The following is a 16,717-nucleotide window of genomic DNA, read 5'->3' as shown; positions in this document are numbered from 1 at the left end:
TCTTAATTTAGTTAACTTTTATTGTTAATTATCACGTGCCACAACTAAGTGAAAACCAATCGGTTAACTGTATAGTTTTATTTAAAATATAGGGCATCTTCAAAACAATAAAATAGGCTAATTAATAAAATTTAAATTAATTTTATTTATTTTAAAATATAGACTCATTCATGATAATGTAAAGAAATTAAATTTAATAGAATGATTAATTTTAAATGTATTTTTTATTCAAATATAAATCTGATACATTTTTCCTTATCATATCCTGTCCTTATCATGTGCACCTCAAACACAGGATATGATAAGAGTCTATCCTGCTCTTATCCTATCCTGTTAATATCCTGTTCACATATCATATCCTATCATATCCTATCCTGACTACCAAACGAGCCCTAAGTTTTTGAAATATAATTTTTATTTACTAACGTTTCAAATCTCAATAATGTTATTACGAGCTATCGAGTTTTTAAAACATTGGTACTATTCTAATTCATTTCCAAAAACTTTTTCGGAGTTCAAAATAGACGGAACTTTACTAGGAATAAGAACCCATAAGCAATTTCGCTTTTTTGTTTTGGGGTAGATTCTCTGGTACAGGAATTTTTTTTTGGGTACAGTACATGAATGACATGTGCCAATGACATATTTACACCTGCAAATGCTCCTTTTTTTAGTAATTAAGGTTAAAAACTTACTGTAATGCTAAATCATCCCCATAGAATTATTAATATTCTCATTTTAGTCCTCCTTTAAGGTAAAAATTACACTACTGATTTGGAATTGAATTGATGAACATCAAATTAGGGTTGGGGAAATTATGAAGCTGTGAACAATGCAAACATTCTCCATCTTCCCTATTCTGTAAATCTAAATAAAACATTCATAAAGGGGGAAAAAGCACAAAATACAAAATTTCAACTTCAATTCTACATTTGTTCTTAAAATCCAAATGAATAACAGATTATATGAAAGCACAAAGCGAATTGGAAGAATATGGAACGAAGCTGATAACAAATATGTGAAATCTGTATCTGTTTCGATTCCTACAATTCTTCGGCAGCGTTAAAAAATGGGGTTGCTTCAAATTTCGAATAACCATCCCAACAATAATGAAAAGGAGAAAAAAAAAACCTGAGAACAATAATGAACCCGATATATAAACCCTAACTGAGGAAATCACTATTGCAGTCACCAATCAATGAAATTGGATTTTGGTACGCAGGTGCGTTTTCAATTCAAAACCAGAAAAGGAAAGAAAGAGAGAACGATAGATCCTAGAGAAGAGTTCTGAATTCTGATTTTGTTAGTTGGAGTAGAATGAAGCGGTTTAGAACTGGAAATAGGACAGACCTTTATTTATAAAAATTGAATCTTTCGTGGTCTGCAATTTCAAAAAGGAAGGGGAGGGATTATTTTTGTTCTGTTTTTGGGGTGACAGTGGATTTGTATGGTTTGTGGGTTTGGAGGGTTCATGCGTTCTCGTTTGGGGTTGAATTGAGAAAGAAGAAGATTGAGAAAATGGAAAATAAGGTGAGGTTGCGTGTGTTTGGTTCTGTACGATAATAATGTTTGAAGAAGATGAAAAATGAAGAACACAAATAAAAGTGGGAACTTTGCAAATACCGAATGAGTAAGGATAAATTAGAAAATAGTGTCACGTCATCCCTCACTTATCCATATCATCTCGAGTGTACTCATTTTATAGGTACATGTCACTAGTGTATGCTACACTCATTTGTATTTATGGGTACCTGAGTAAGCACCTTGTTTTGGTTACAAGCAATTTTGCTTTTTAATGTATTGGGGTGTAATACCTGATACATTAATAACAAAAAAGTGTATCAAATTTTAGGATATTGTATAAATGAAACATATAATTCTTTTTTGTCGAAACATATAAAGTTTTAGAAAATTACTACTTACATGTGATGTGAGGTGTTGGTAGACCTGTCAATATGGGCTGGCCCGACCCATATGGGCCAGCACGTCACGGGTTGGGTTGGAAACGGGTTGGGTCAGGCCAACCCATATTTTGACGAGCTAGAGAAATATGAATCCAACCCGACTCGCGGGTTGGCTTGCGGGCTCGCGGGCTGGCTCGTTTGTTATATTTCATAAAACATGGGAATGAAGAATAAAACAAAGCTATAAATTGAAAACTAGCTACAGGCACCAAAAACACGCATGAGAGAAGGAAAATACAAATCCCATTCCTAATAATCCAAGAAACCATCACCCCCTCGAATTGCTACATGTAGCAAAAGATAAACTCAAAATAATCATTCCTTGTGCTCCACCTCATCTCTTTGGAAAGCCCTATCACAACAAATACCAACAGTACAGTAGGAGACGAAGAATTCCTCTAGCCAAAAGAAATAGCAACATAATAGATAGTGATAGAGAGTAGAGACCACTCATACCGTTGATCAGAAACAAGGAAGCAAGGAGAAACGGGTTTGAGCCGCCGGTGAAGGAGAACAAGCCACCGCAAAAGGAGGATGAGCCGCCGGTGATGGACGAGCGAGACAAGGGGAAAAAGAACTTGACCTGTGGAGTGAAATGTGAGGCCAGGAGATTTTTGTGATTTGGATAAGGTTTCTTTAATTTAAATTTAAAAAAGATTTATCTCTTTTTCTCTAAAAAAAAACTAATTGGGATTTGGGCTTATCCAAACAAAACATTTAAAAAAAAAAGTTAAAAAGCACCTGACCCGCGGGCTGACCCGTTCAACATGCGAGCTGACCCGTTTAACCCGCGGGTTTAACGAGCCGGGTTGTGCTGGCCCAAGTTCCATATGGGCTAATATTTACCCAACCCAACCCTGTCACGAGCCGGGTTGGGTTGGGTTGGCTCGCGGGTTCCAACCCAAATTAACAGCTCTAGGTGTTGGGGTGTTAATAACAACCCGTTAGTTACTTTTGTTTTTTGTCAAACCCGTTACTTACTTTAGCTGTTATCTATTAAAGCCCAATAATTGTTAAGGTGAAACCCAAAACTTGTTGGGCTTAAGTACTAACTAGAACTGTTTCGTTTGTTCTTTTCATCAATTTGTATATTTTATTTGAATCTTCGACCAAAAGAAAAATGGACAAAAAAAAAACTAAAAGAAAAAATGGTGCTTTCTGTGGTACCTTAAACCAGATTAAGATGTGGTACTCAAAATTAGTTGGTTCAATAATAAAGAGTTATGTACTAGTTAAAATTCTAGTTTTATTCTGTCGTAGTAATATGTTGCGTTCCATTTTTAGGGATGTGAGATTTACGAGTTGTGTTTTCTGAGTTTTGTTCATTTCATCAATCATGTTCATTTTGCACGCATCTCCATCATGATCATGTATTTCTACAACCCGTCAATTTTTCATTTTAAAATGAATTTCATGAGATAAAGTTTCTGAAGATGTAATATTTATCTAGAATAATATGATAATAATCTATTGAATTACTTAATGGGGTACCACACCAGAAAAAAAAAAAATCAAAGTACCACAGAATTTACCAAGAATATTATATTTAAATCGACCCAAAAAAATCTGTTTTTTATTTTTTGGTACATCAGAAAACAATCTCTTTTTATTGACAATGATATGTTTTATTTAAGAATAAAATAGTATTTATCAATCTAGTGATTTAAATATTTAATCACTAAATAAATCCGTCAAATATTAATATGGGAAGAAAAATGTTCAAGAGAACTAATGTGGTGACACCATGGACTGCTTATTAAAAGTTTGCATCTTATTAAATTTAACGATGTAATTATCATGGACTTCTTGCAAAGAAATTAATGTTAAACGGCATTGCAAGGTCACTGCCAATTTTCTTGCAAAGAAGTCGTTTGGTGCCCTCCACCATGTGTGGTTTGAGGAGTATTCTACGAAGTTACTTCTGATTTTAATGTCTGATGTACCTTCTTTTATTCTAGATTAATGAATGAGAAGTTGAATGTAAAATAAAATAAAATAATATGGACTTCTCATGTAACATCTCCAACTTATCACCATATAAGAGAAATATTAGCTGCACATGATATTTAGGAGATTAACTCTAGATTTAGGCAAGTTGGTAAAAATGTGTGGTATAGACAACTTTTTTTTTGTCAACATGGTATAGACACCTTGAATTAGGGTAGTTTAGTGTGCGTAAACCATTGAATGATGATGCATATGTGCTTAACTTTTTGAATGATATTAATGAACGTGATGAAGTTGACTTCTATGTTGAACATTTGATAGAGACACATGTTGATGTTGTTCAAGAGGGGACTGAAATTAGGGAGAAAAGAGAATAGTTTGAAATTATTGGTGAGAACAATGCTAGTGAAGGAGATAATGAGGCTGATGTTGTAAGTGAATAATAGGGAAGCAAAAGAGGATGAGGTTGAGGAAGCAGATAATAGGGATTCCGATGCAAAACTATAGCTCAGGCTACCACCACTTGTAGACCCTTAATAGGATTTTAGATTGTTGTTTCCTTATATGGTGGTCAGCTCTTAATCGTGGTTGGGAAGGATTAGCATAACCAAACTGTCCCTTTACCATTTTCCATTTTTTAGGCTGAAACAAGATAGTCTTGGTTTGTGGAGCTGCTGACTTAAACAAGATTCAACTTAAGAAATGGTGTTTTATTTCAAATTAACAGAAAATGTATTTTGATTTCATTGTCTATTTTAAACTTATTTTTATGTACCTTATTTTGTGTAAAGTTCCTAACTCATTTAATTTCATGTTTATCTTACGGTTTAGTCCCTACATTATAGTTACAAAATCCAAATGTGGATCATATGTTGTATCACTTGTGTGTGTGAATTTGGTGTTTGAATTAAATTCCAGTTATGTAATGGATATCATGAATATGTTCTTGTTTTAACATGCAAATGTGCTTGAACTTAATTTGGTGTTCACTTGATTTGTGCAAATGTGTTCCTTGGGGAACTCAAATCACATAATCACAATAGATTAGGACCTATGTGCAATTAAGCCAAAACTAATAATACATGACCAATAATTTCTGTCTCTTTCCCCTCGATAATTGACAATTGTGGCTCACATTCTGTGTCAGTAGCACACCATCTCTATCTTCCATTTTGATTTGGAATCTCTGCTTTAATTATAAAGTTGTTGATTTTCTGTATTATCCTTTGGGTATAAAACAAGTGGCATCACCATCTTCAACTCACTTTTCAATTTATTCTTGTTTGAGATAATGAGTAACACACTTTAATTTTCTGGCCAACATGTTTCAGCAGTTACAAGACGTTGAAATGCATCACTAAACAGGAATTCTTGTTGTCCTTATATATGCATTTATTTTTCCCCCATGTACATATCCTTCTGATAATATGAGTTTGACCATGTATTCTTTCATGTGTGGAAACCCTTCTATTACTATTTTAAAAAAATAAAAGATAAAAGTAACTTAAAGATTCTCTTCTTTTCAAGATTTCTTATTTAACATGGACCCCTTATTTCACACTTAATCTCCACCGTCTAACCCTTCATTTCACTTAACATTTTGTCTGCCAACTTTGTGAGGGTAATCGTTAATACATGAGCATTGTTCACTCCTTTTTGAAACTTTCTGTAGCATAAAATTGACCAACTTGTTTATGGAATAGGCTTGATAATTCAAGTGTGATGTTTGAAGTTTCACATTGTTTAAAAATGGACGAGGTGAAAATAATATAATAGATGTGAGTATGTGACTCATAAATCTGAATGTCTTAAGATTTTAGGTACATATATATGTAGCGTTAGGTTGGTAGTCTTCATTTGTTGGACTAGATTCTCCTACTTTAGGCTCCTATACCCTCCAATACAGGCTTCCTTATGCTTTGGTCACCTCACCGCCCTTCTATATTATAGCTTAACAATGTAGGGTAAACTTGTACATAAATCCTATATTCCTATGTGTCATTTTCCACTCCCATGCAATGTCATTAAGATGAGGATAGATGCTTGATGCCCACATTTCATTTGTTCCTTTCTATGCATGGTTTTCTTCTGTGTCTGTCCACTCTAATCCGCGTAGATAGAAAGCAACTTCTATCTTAGCTTTGCACACCAGTACCCTACCTAACAAATATACTAACTAGAAATACTTTCAGAAATAATATTTATGTGCATCTCATGTTTCACATTTGCTTTTACCTGGATGTAACCTTGGACTTCATAATCAAAAGCCATGTTTGCAGGCTGTTGGTTTGCTGATAGAACATCTTTACCATCATTATGAAAAAAAACTGGTGTTATAAAGTTATGGGACTGACCCCACTTTATTAATCTAACGTAGGCAGTCTTACGTTTACATTTTTGTAAGAGACTGAGACCACGTCTCAAACATGTGTGATGTGATTGCAACCTTGCTGTTACGCCGAGACTCAAGTTCGCCCTCAACATCTTTTCCATTATGTGCTTACAAAATGTAACATTTTCAAGCTGAATAGAAAAGTATTAAGTAATTGAAGTAACAAGAGCGATAGACACACAAGCTTTCATATGACATTGTCACGTGACATGAGAGGATATTAGCCCCACCATGGTTGATTTATGTTGGACATTCTCCAACTTCCTCCAACTTCAACGTTTAGCGGTGTCACCCTTTTCCACTTCTCGGTTAACATCCATGTCAAGCTTATATATACCATATATAGAGAATATAAGATGGACTCTTGAAGAAACGCAGGGATATTGGCTCTGCCTCTTGGAACTCCAAACTGACAAACAGTTCATATTATTATTATAGTAAAAGATAGCCATCAAAGTAAGCTAACTCTTTTTCATGTTTTATTTTCTTGTCTCAGAATTCAATAGGAAATTGCTTCTTTATTGTTCCTCTTGCACTCTTCTGTATGAAAACCTCACTCATTTCTATATGGTCTTTTGATTTCACAAAAGGGTTTACTGTGAATGTGATCAGTGTTTTATGTAATATATCTTTTCTTTTCATGCATGGTGCTTTGTTGTTACTTGTTATGGTGTGTGGCTAATGGAGATGAATACTGAAATTTGTTTTTTTGGTTTGGATTGGTTTAAGCTGGATTGGAGCAGAGTGAAAGTGAATCCATTTGTGAGCAGCTTAAGAGAAAAGCTGCAACAGCAAAGACCGATGCCTTTGAACATATTTCAGGACAAAGATGGATTGCCCCGGATTTTATTAACTGAGCCAAATGGTTCATCAGCAGAGGTTTGATTCTCTTTTGCTTAAGATCTAAAAGGGTCTCTTTTTTGTGAGAAAATGGGATTTCCCTGTATGATATTTGTCCTCATATTATGCTTTGAATCTGATGGGTTGATTATGGATCGTTAGCTTATCAGCATGTTTGGATCAACTTTTTTCCCCCTAAGAATCAGTTTTGAAACTCAAGCTATCCACAGAAACTCTCTCCAAAATTGATTTTGTCTTCAGAATCAATTGTGGAAAGATTTTCAAACATGCACTGTGATCAAGAAACAAGTGATAGAAGCACAAAGTTTGCAATACCTTGTGAAGACTAATGAGCTTTTATCTTCTTCTTTTTTTGTCTGGATTTCATTAATTATCTTTGATCATGCTTATCATTTGACCAAAGTGAATCTCTGTTGTTAGACTCATATTTGGTTCAATATGATTCAAGTTTTAAAACAAAACCAACTATGGTATTTTAAAGAATATTAATCTGATATGGAAGCAGCCATTTCACTTTGTGCAGTTCTCAAATGTTTGAAATGTATGGTGTCAGGTGCTTCTATATGGAGGGCAGATTATTTCTTGGAAGAATCACCGAAAGGAAGAACTGCTTTTCATGAGCAGCAAGGTAAAAAAAGTTATTGATTCTACAATAATTTTTTAAATCCTTCTACAATTGATTCTAAAGGAAAAATCAATTCAGGGAAGAAGCTTCAGTGAGTGGGAGTAGCTTCTGAGTGCAAGATTTGATTCTGAAAAAAAAAAAGTTCATCCAACATGCAATTACTGCATTTTGTATTTGAGCAACGGTGGTCTGCATGAGGCTAGGTGCATGATAATATGCTTTCAAATTTCCACTTCTGAAAGCCAATGCATTGCAACAATGTTAGCCATATAATATAATAAAACTAGGTGATAAATGAGTGCCCGTTAATTGATTGTATACATAACGCGTACTCCTTTCAAAATCAGTAGTTTGAACATTAAAAACACTCATAGCAAGTGCTGAAATTATTTCTAGTTAAATTTTCTTGTTCCTTCTCTCTTTTATGGCCAATCTGAATCTTGATTGAAGATCAACTGATATCATATGCTAATTCTCATTATATTCTTTGTTTATTTTGACTTAACTTATAAGAAAATAAGGATGTGAATTCCATGCATTTGCCCTACTCATAGCATGTTTGGAACAACTTCTCTTTCATCATAATCAATTATGGCACTAGAAGCTACTAACAGAAACTTCTTCCCATAATTGATTTTGGCATGCACTCAGTTAGTGGTCAGTTTGTTAGAGTTTCCATGTTTGAATTCTTTTCACATACAAGGATAATTTATGCATACTCAATGACATTTCTGTGGATTTTTTACTGAGCAGGCTAACAGGAAACAACTTAAAGCAATCAGAGGAGGTATATCAGCTTACTTTGCACGGGTAAGTTTCATCACACTGATGGTGGCAACTTACTTGACTTTTGTCCTTTGCTTAAGTACTAGTTTTTCAACTACAATGTCTTTTGCAGTTTGGTGAACTTGGTTTATTTGAACACCATGGATTTGCAAGAAACAGGTTGTGGTCATTGGATAGGGACCCTTCACCTCTATCCCCATTAGACAATCAATCATGTGTGGATCTGATACTTAAGTCCACAGGATTTGACTTCAAGACACCCTGTAGGTATGGATTCTAACTTCTTTTTCCTCTTTTGGCTGCGTCCTAAAGATATTATTTGACCTTATCTTATAACAAAAACATTTACGAGGCTATTTGAGTAAACTTATGAAAATAGCCTGTAGCCTACGCCTACATATAAGCTCTTTTAAACTTATTTTCATAAGCTTCTCATATTAGCTTGTTATTAAGTGCTTTTACTTACCTATGAGTTATTTTGAACTTATTTTGATAAGCTTCTCAAATAACTGAAAGAAGCTTATATGATAAAAGCTTATTGCGATAAGTGCTCAATTTCCACTCTAAACTTTAGAAGTGATGTACTGTTGAATTGAATGGAACAATTTATGCATTTGTGTGGTTGCTTCTGTAGTTTTGAGTTGCGGCTCCGCATCTTTCTCAGTGCTGGCAAGCTCATTCTGATTCCCAGAGTCAGAAACACTGATAATAAAGCAGTTTCTTTTGCATTTGCACTATGCAACTATTTGTCTGTATCAGATATCAGGTGTGCATTTAACATTTTGATTAATCACTTACCTTTATTCTAAGATGATTCCTAGAAGGTTTCCGATCATCAGTGTATTGTTAGAGCTTTTAGTTCACTTACTTTGCACATTTTTACTTACTATAAGATCATCATGTCCTAGTAGTCTTTTTTGGACCCTATGGTTGCTATGGTTCAAGCATGTAAGTTTGAAACATCTTGCTTAACCATGTTTTTAAGAGAGGTTGATTGATTGCAGTGAAGTGCGTATTGAGGGGTTGGAGACACTTGATTACATTGACAATCTGATGAACAGATCAAGGTTCACAGAGCAAGCAGATGCAATTACCTTCGATGGCGAGGTATAAATCCATGTTCTGCTCCTGTCATTCAATTGGTTGGAGGTTTTTCCTAGCCTGAGAAAACTTACATCATAAGCATAATATTAGGAACTATGATCCAGCAGCTGGCCCAAGTGAGTCATTAGCCCATGTGGGGTCGAAGCCCAAAGAGTGGAAGGTATACTCTAGAAGGGGCAAAAGGGACAAAGGGAGTAGTAACTAACTAACAGCACAGCTGGTGAGCTGGCGAGAGAGAGGGGAGGTAGGATTGTAATCCATTCCATAATATAAGGAAGGTAGTGAGAGGTAGGGAAGGCATTCTGAAATCATTGAGCGTGAAGTAATGAGTAGGAAGCAATAGCTTCCTATAGGAGCTTGGCTCTGGTCAGTTTAGGAAAGGCTTTTCCTTCTCTGTAACGATTTCCAATTCATCAATAAACAATCCTCATTACTGTTTCATTCCTTCAGTTCTATTTTCTGTTTTGGGTTTCCATCAAATTGGTCCGACCTGCCGGATTGATTCGCCGGAACCAGTGAATGCCACCCAGAAAATCCAAACACACGACAAACTCGATGGAAGCAAAGCTTGATGCTCTTGAAGGCGAGCTCGCTGAGATGCGAACGTCGCTGGTAGCTGTTACGACGGCGATGAAGGATCTTCCTGCATCGTTGATTGCGATGATGGAACGATCGTTAGGAAAAATGTCACACAGGGAAGATGCAAGTGCAAACCGAGACAAGGGAGAAAGCTCAAGCGCTGAGGTTCCTGAGCAACCTGAAGCGAACGAAGGAGGACCACGAACGCAACCTCTACACGGCGATGCGTTGGCGGAGTTTCGCCAGTCAGTAAAGAAGGTAGAGTTGCCGATCTTCGACGGGAGAGACCCGGCGGGCTGGATCTCACGCGCGGAGGTGTATTTCCGTGTGCAAGAGACTTCACCGGAGGTCAAGGTGAGCCTCGCTCAGCTCAGCATGGATGGACCCACCATCCATTTTTACAACTCTTTGTTCGAATCAGAAGCTCCCCTGACGTGGGAGAAGTTGCGTCAAGCTCTTCTGGAGCGTTATGGCGGTCACGGCGACGGTGACGTGTACGAGCAATTGACTGAGTTGCGTCAGAAAGGTACGGTGGAGGAGTACATTACCGAGTTCGAATATTTGACGGCCCAAATCCCAAAATTACCTGAGAAGCAATACCAGGGATACTTCTTGCATGGTCTGAAAGAAGAGATACGGGGAAAGGCGAGGAGCTTGGTGGCGATGGGCGGAGTGAACCGCTCAAGATTGCTCTTGATCGCCCGGGCGGTGGAGAAGGAAGTAAGGGGTGAAGCCGGGTCGGGTTATAACCGTAGTTCGAGGATTGGTGGAGCGGGTTTTCGGACTGGCGATCGCCCGGGGCCGGGTCGCCCGGGAAGCACCGATTGGGTCTGGGTCAAAGGCGCTAAGGATAATGGGCCCGCGACTACTAATAAACCAGTTTTTGGTGGCCCAAAAGGAGACCCCAAGGCAACAACAGAAGCTAGGAGGGCCGGTCCACGTGACAGGGGATTCTCCCATCTCACTTATCATGAATTATTGGATCGGAAACAAAAGGGTCAGTGCTTCAAATGTGGAGGCCCTTTCCACCCAATGCACAAATGCCCCGATCGCCAACTCCGAGTGCTGCTCGTCGAAGACGGCGACGACGACGCCGGCGATGGGAACATTCTCGCCGTAGAGATGAACGAGATGGAAGACGAGGTCGATGGTGAGCTAAGTATAATGAGTTTGTGCAATCTCGTCGACCATGGTGAGCCGCCACAAACCATGAGGCTACAAGGAAAAGTGCGAGGGGTGCCCGTGCTCGTGTTAGTCGACAGCGGAGCCACTCATAATTTCGTTGACCACAAGGTTGTGCAACGAATGAGCTGGGAAGTGGAAGACACTCCACGGATGTCCATCAAGTTGGGAGATGGTTTCCAGACTCACACCAGAGGTAAGTGTAAGGAGCTTGACCTGGAGATTGGGGATTACAAGTTCTCGTGCACACCCCATTTGTTTGATCTGGGAGGCCCTGATATTGTGCTAGGAATTGAATGGCTCAAGACGTTGGGAGATACAATTGCTAATTGGGGAAAGCATACTATGAGTTTCTGGCACGGCACACAGTGGGTAAGGCTACAGGGTCTTAGTGCTGGCGGAAGTTCCATGGGGGCGTTGCAAAGCATCCTGAGAAGGTCTGACCTTGACAGCAAGCTAGCGTTTGGACTCTTGGAGCACCGGCATGAGGTTCCCAAAGGTCAGCATCTAGAGGCAGCGCAACAGGAAAGCTTGCAGAAGTTGTTGCAAGAGTATGACAGTGTGTTTGAAGCTCAGGAGGGGCTACCCCCGAGTCGAGGCAAAGAGCATTGTATCAACATAAAGGAAGGGCAGGGACCAGTCAACGTCAGACCATATCGTTATCCCCATACCCATAAAAATGAAATTGAAAGGCAGGTTCAGGAGATGTTGTCAGCCGGCATCATACGACATAGCTCAAGCGCTTACTCCAGTCCAGTGCTCTTGGTCAAGAAGAAGGACCAGTCATGGCGTATGTGCGTGGATTACCGCGCACTCAATAAGGTAACAGTCCCTGATAAGTTTCCCATTCCTGTAATTGAAGAGCTGCTCGATGAGTTGAATGATGCTAAATTTTTCTCAAAGCTTGATCTCAAGTCGGGGTATCATCAGGTTCGCGTAAGGGCAGAGGATGTGCATAAAACGGCATTTCGTACCCATGAAGGGCACTACGAATTCCTCGTAATGCCGTTCGATCTCATGAACGCACCATCGACGTTTCAGAGTTTGATGAACGCAGTTTTTCGTCCCATGCTCCGGAAGGGAGTGCTTGTATTTTTTGATGATATTCTAGTGTATAGCAGCGATTGGGAAAAGCACCTATTGCATCTTGAGAAGGTCTTACAACTCCTCCAACAGCAACACTTGACAGCAAACAAGAAGAAATGTCAGTTTGCGCAAGACTCAGTTGAATACTTGGGGCACCTGATTTCAGCACAGGGAGTGGCGGTTGATCCTAGCAAGGTGGCGAGTGTCAAGAGTTGGCCCGTGCCCAAGAATGTAAAAGGGGTGAGAGGTTTTCTTGGATTAACCGGTTACTACAGGAAATTTATTCGGGATTATGGGAAAATAGCAAGGCCACTCACAGATTTGACAAAGAAAGATGCTTTTCAGTGGGGAGCTGCAGCACAAAATGCATTTGAAACTCTAAAAGGGAAGCTCACAACGGCCCCTGTTTTGGCACTTCCAGATTTTGAGAAAGAATTCCTAATTGAGTGTGATGCGTCAGGGTGTGGCCTCGGGGCGATTTTGATGCAAGACAAGAAACCCATAGCATACTATAGCAAGGCCTTAGGACCACGGAACCTCGCTAAGTCCGCCTATGAGAAAGAGCTTATGGCAGTAGCTTTGGCGATACAGCATTGGCGTCCTTACTTATTGGGACGGAAATTTCTTGTGTCTACTGATCAGAAGAGTCTTAAAGAGTTGCTCCATCAAAAGATTATTACTGGGGAACAACAGAATTGGGCCGCGAAGCTATTGGGGTATGACTTTGATATCGTTTATAAACCTGGGAAGTTAAATAAGGGAGCAGATGCGCTATCGCGCGTTGGGGAATATGGTGAGATCAGGACCGTGTGCACGTACCCGCGCTGGGAAGATCACCAGTTGATAGCAACAGAGGTTCAGCAGGATGCAAAACTTAAGCATGTGATCATGGAGTTACAAAATGACCCATCAACTCATCCGGAATTCAGTCTACAGCAGGGGATTCTGTTGTACAAAGGGAGGCTGGTTTTGTCACATACTTCCTCTCTAATTCCACAGATGTTAAAGGAATTTCATGCCACCCCACATGGCGGGCACTCCGGATTTCTCCGCACCTATCGGCGGCTCGCGGCCAACATCTATTGGGTAGGCATGAAGAACACGGTGCAAGAGTTTGTTCGTAGCTGTGATACATGCCAAAGACAAAAGTACATGGCCTCATCGCCCGCAGGCTTGCTGCAGCCTCTACCCATCCCAAATCAGGTGTGGGAAGATCTCTCGATTGATTTCATAACTGGCCTACCTAAATCCAGGGGATACGAGGCAGTGCTAGTGGTCGTGGATCGCCTATCCAAATTCTGTCACTTCATTCCGCTGAAGCACCCCTATACTGCGAAGAGCATCGCTGAATTGTTTGCCAAGGAAGTCATACGTTTGCATGGAGTTCCCTCAACCATTGTGAGCGACCGGGACCCAGTATTTATGAGTCATTTCTGGAAAGAGCTTTTCCGGTTGCAGGGCACACAGTTGAATATGAGTTCCGCGTACCACCCCGAATCGGATGGACAAACGGAAGTCGTAAATCGCTGTTTGGAAACGTATTTGCGTTGTTTTTCGGCTGATCAACCTAAAACGTGGGCAACTTGGATCCATTGGGCTGAGTATTGGTTCAATACATCTTACCACTCAGCCACACATATGACCCCGTTCGAGGTTGTTTATGGACGCAAACCCCCAGCAATCACACGTTGGGGACTCGGGGAGACCAGGGTTGACGCAGTGCAACGTGAATTGGTTGATCGAGATGAGGTTCTGCGCCAGTTGAAGGCACAACTCTTGCGAGCCCAGGGTCGAATGAAGTCACAAGCTGACACTAAGCGGGTTGAAAAATCATTTACTGTCGGGGAATGGGTCTTTGTGAAGCTTCGCGCACATCGTCAACAATCTGTAGTAACCCGGGTTCATGCAAAGCTGGCAGCCCGATACTATGGGCCTTATCCTATCGTGGCTCGTGTGGGTGCGGTGGCTTACAGGTTACGTTTACCAGAAGGATCGCGAGTTCATCCTGTGTTTCATGTGTCATTGCTCAAGAAGGCGATTGGGGACTACTCTGCAGAAGCAGATTTGCCAGATCAATTGGAGGGCGAGTGTGATGACAAGGACACACCCGACACTGTTTTAGCCACTCGCCTGGTGAAGTTGCAGGGTGACACCATTCAGCAGCTACTAATTAAATGGCAAGGCAAAACTGCTGAGGAGGCTACCTGGGAGGATGCCCTCACCATCATGAGTTTATACCCAAACTTCAACCTTGGGGACAAGGTTGTGAGTTCAGACGGCGGCATTATTAGGAACTATGATCCAGCAGCTGGCCCAAGTGAGTCATTAGCCCATGTGGGGTCGAAGCCCAAAGAGTGGAAGGTATACTCTAGAAGGGGCAAAAGGGACAAAGGGAGTAGTAACTAACTAACAGCACAGCTGGTGAGCTGGCGAGAGAGAGGGGAGGTAGGATTGTAATCCATTCCATAATATAAGGAAGGTAGTGAGAGGTAGGGAAGGCATTCTGAAATCATTGAGCGTGAAGTAATGAGTAGGAAGCAATAGCTTCCTATAGGAGCTTGGCTCTGGTCAGTTTAGGAAAGGCTTTTCCTTCTCTGTAACGATTTCCAATTCATCAATAAACAATCCTGATTACTGTTTCATTCCTTCAGTTCTATTTTCTGTTTTGGGTTTCCATCACATAACATTTCCAATGAAATATATACCAATACAACCACAAAAACAACCAACCTTTTCCCATTAGTTCAAAAGAAATATATATACTTTTCTGTGATTTTCTCATGTTTGGAATATAAGTAGTTACCAACTCATATCTTTCAAATGTTCTCTAAGGACAGTTTTGGTTACCTTGTAGATGGACAGGGTGTACTTGCACCACAGCCCCAAAAAAATTGCCATCATAGACCATGAGAAGAAAAGAACTTTTGTACTCCAGAAGAATGCACTACCAGATGCAGGTTGTTAATAGTTTATGAATAAAAAGTTATGCACAACATTTAATGTGTTTGGTTATCAGTTCAAGAGAACTGACGTTAGCATACATTTCAAGATAAAAAATAAACAAACCTATTCACATAGATTGGATTGAAAGTCCGTAAATGTTGCACTTATCTGGTATCCCAACGCATGTTATTTATTTGGCATTCATATTTACATATTTTACTTGTTATTTTGATCTAAATTTGGTGCAAATAATAGTGTTTCTGACTTATTAATTTGTGATGAGAATGCAGTGGTATGGAATCCATGGGACAAGAAATCTAAGGTTCTACCTGATTTGGGAGATAATGATTACAAGATGATGATGTGTGTGAAATCTGCAGCTATTGATAGCCCTATTCTCTTGAAGCCCTCTGAAGAGTGGAAGGGGTATCAGGAGTTATCTACTGTTTCATCAAGCTATTGCAGTGGACAATTGGATCCTCGCATGGTTCTTTATGGCTTTCACTGACATTGTTTAGTTCAGTCAGTGGAGATTTATATGGACTTCAGGGGCCTAATTAGGTGTGCATGAATATCATCATGCTGATACCTTAACCAAAAGCCTCAGCAATATGAACATTTATACTTACCACTTTACAATAATCCAGAGATGACTCTATCTCTGTGTCCATTTGGCATTTGCTTGATTCCATGGCCATTCTTACAGTATCATCTATGAGTTGTGTCCTTGTGTCAAATGGCTTAGCAGAAAGTTCATCATCGACTTTGCTGACTACCTTTGCCATCATTGTACTCATTGAATACAAATGTACCTTTTTTTTCTTTTGTAAATTATGAAAAAGACAACGGGATCATTTACTCAATAAAAGATTTTTTATTAAACCCTAATAAAAATGGTGAATAATATTTTTGTAATTTTTAAAATACAAAATTTTATAGTCGTACTACAAATAAATAAATAAAATATATATATATATATATTTTTTATGACATTTATGTAAAATATAGGAAATTTATTTGGTACCTCTCAATACCTTTAATCACAATTTCTCTATAATTAACTTTTTTAAATTTACAATCTTGTCCTTTGAACTAAAGGGTACTATACCATCTCATTTTCAATAGATACCAGAGCACCGCCCATGTAAATATTATCATGAAGCATATTTGTGTCCCGAGGCCACAGGTAAATTCATGAAATTAAATATAGAAACAAGTTTTCATACGACTCAGAAGATATTATCAAAG

The 16,717-nt window shown here is 39.1% G+C and overlaps 1 protein-coding gene across 2 annotated transcripts; it reads left to right on the top strand.

The window, feature by feature from the left end:
- Positions 1-6,575: 6,575 nt before the first annotated feature.
- On the top strand, positions 6,576-16,289 carry LOC130739177 (putative glucose-6-phosphate 1-epimerase). Of its 2 annotated transcripts, none has more exons than XM_057591411.1 (9): positions 6,576-6,759; positions 7,033-7,182; positions 7,718-7,792; positions 8,543-8,599; positions 8,688-8,842; positions 9,210-9,341; positions 9,580-9,682; positions 15,381-15,483; positions 15,760-16,289. In XM_057591411.1, the coding sequence occupies exons 2-9, from the start codon at positions 7,105-7,107 to the stop codon at positions 15,975-15,977; spliced, it is 921 nt and encodes a 306-aa protein (XP_057447394.1). In that variant the 5' UTR covers positions 6,576-6,759; positions 7,033-7,104; the 3' UTR covers positions 15,978-16,289. The 2 variants fall into 2 exon arrangements, with proteins under 2 accessions (XP_057447394.1, XP_057447395.1); XM_057591412.1 differs by lacking the exon at positions 6,576-6,759 and adding an exon at positions 6,777-6,923.
- Positions 16,290-16,717: the final 428 nt, after the last annotated feature.

This window comes from Lotus japonicus, chromosome 2 (assembly GCF_012489685.1).
Source record: "Lotus japonicus ecotype B-129 chromosome 2, LjGifu_v1.2".
In the NCBI taxonomy this organism is placed as follows: Eukaryota; Viridiplantae; Streptophyta; class Magnoliopsida; order Fabales; family Fabaceae; genus Lotus; species Lotus japonicus.
Note: the sequence above shows the minus strand (reverse complement) of the source record. Positions and strands in the feature narration are given on the sequence as shown.

Coding starts and splice junctions, on each gene's coding strand:
- LOC130739177 (XM_057591411.1), top strand. CDS start 7,105: ATGCCTTTGAACATATTTCAGGACAAAGATGGATTGCCCCGGATTTTA. Junction 8,843..9,209: donor GACTTCAAGACACCCTGTAG/GTATGGATTCTA, acceptor TTGCTTCTGTAG/TTTTGAGTTGCGGCTCCGCA. Junction 15,484..15,759: donor GAATGCACTACCAGATGCAG/GTTGTTAATAGT, acceptor ATGAGAATGCAG/TGGTATGGAATCCATGGGAC.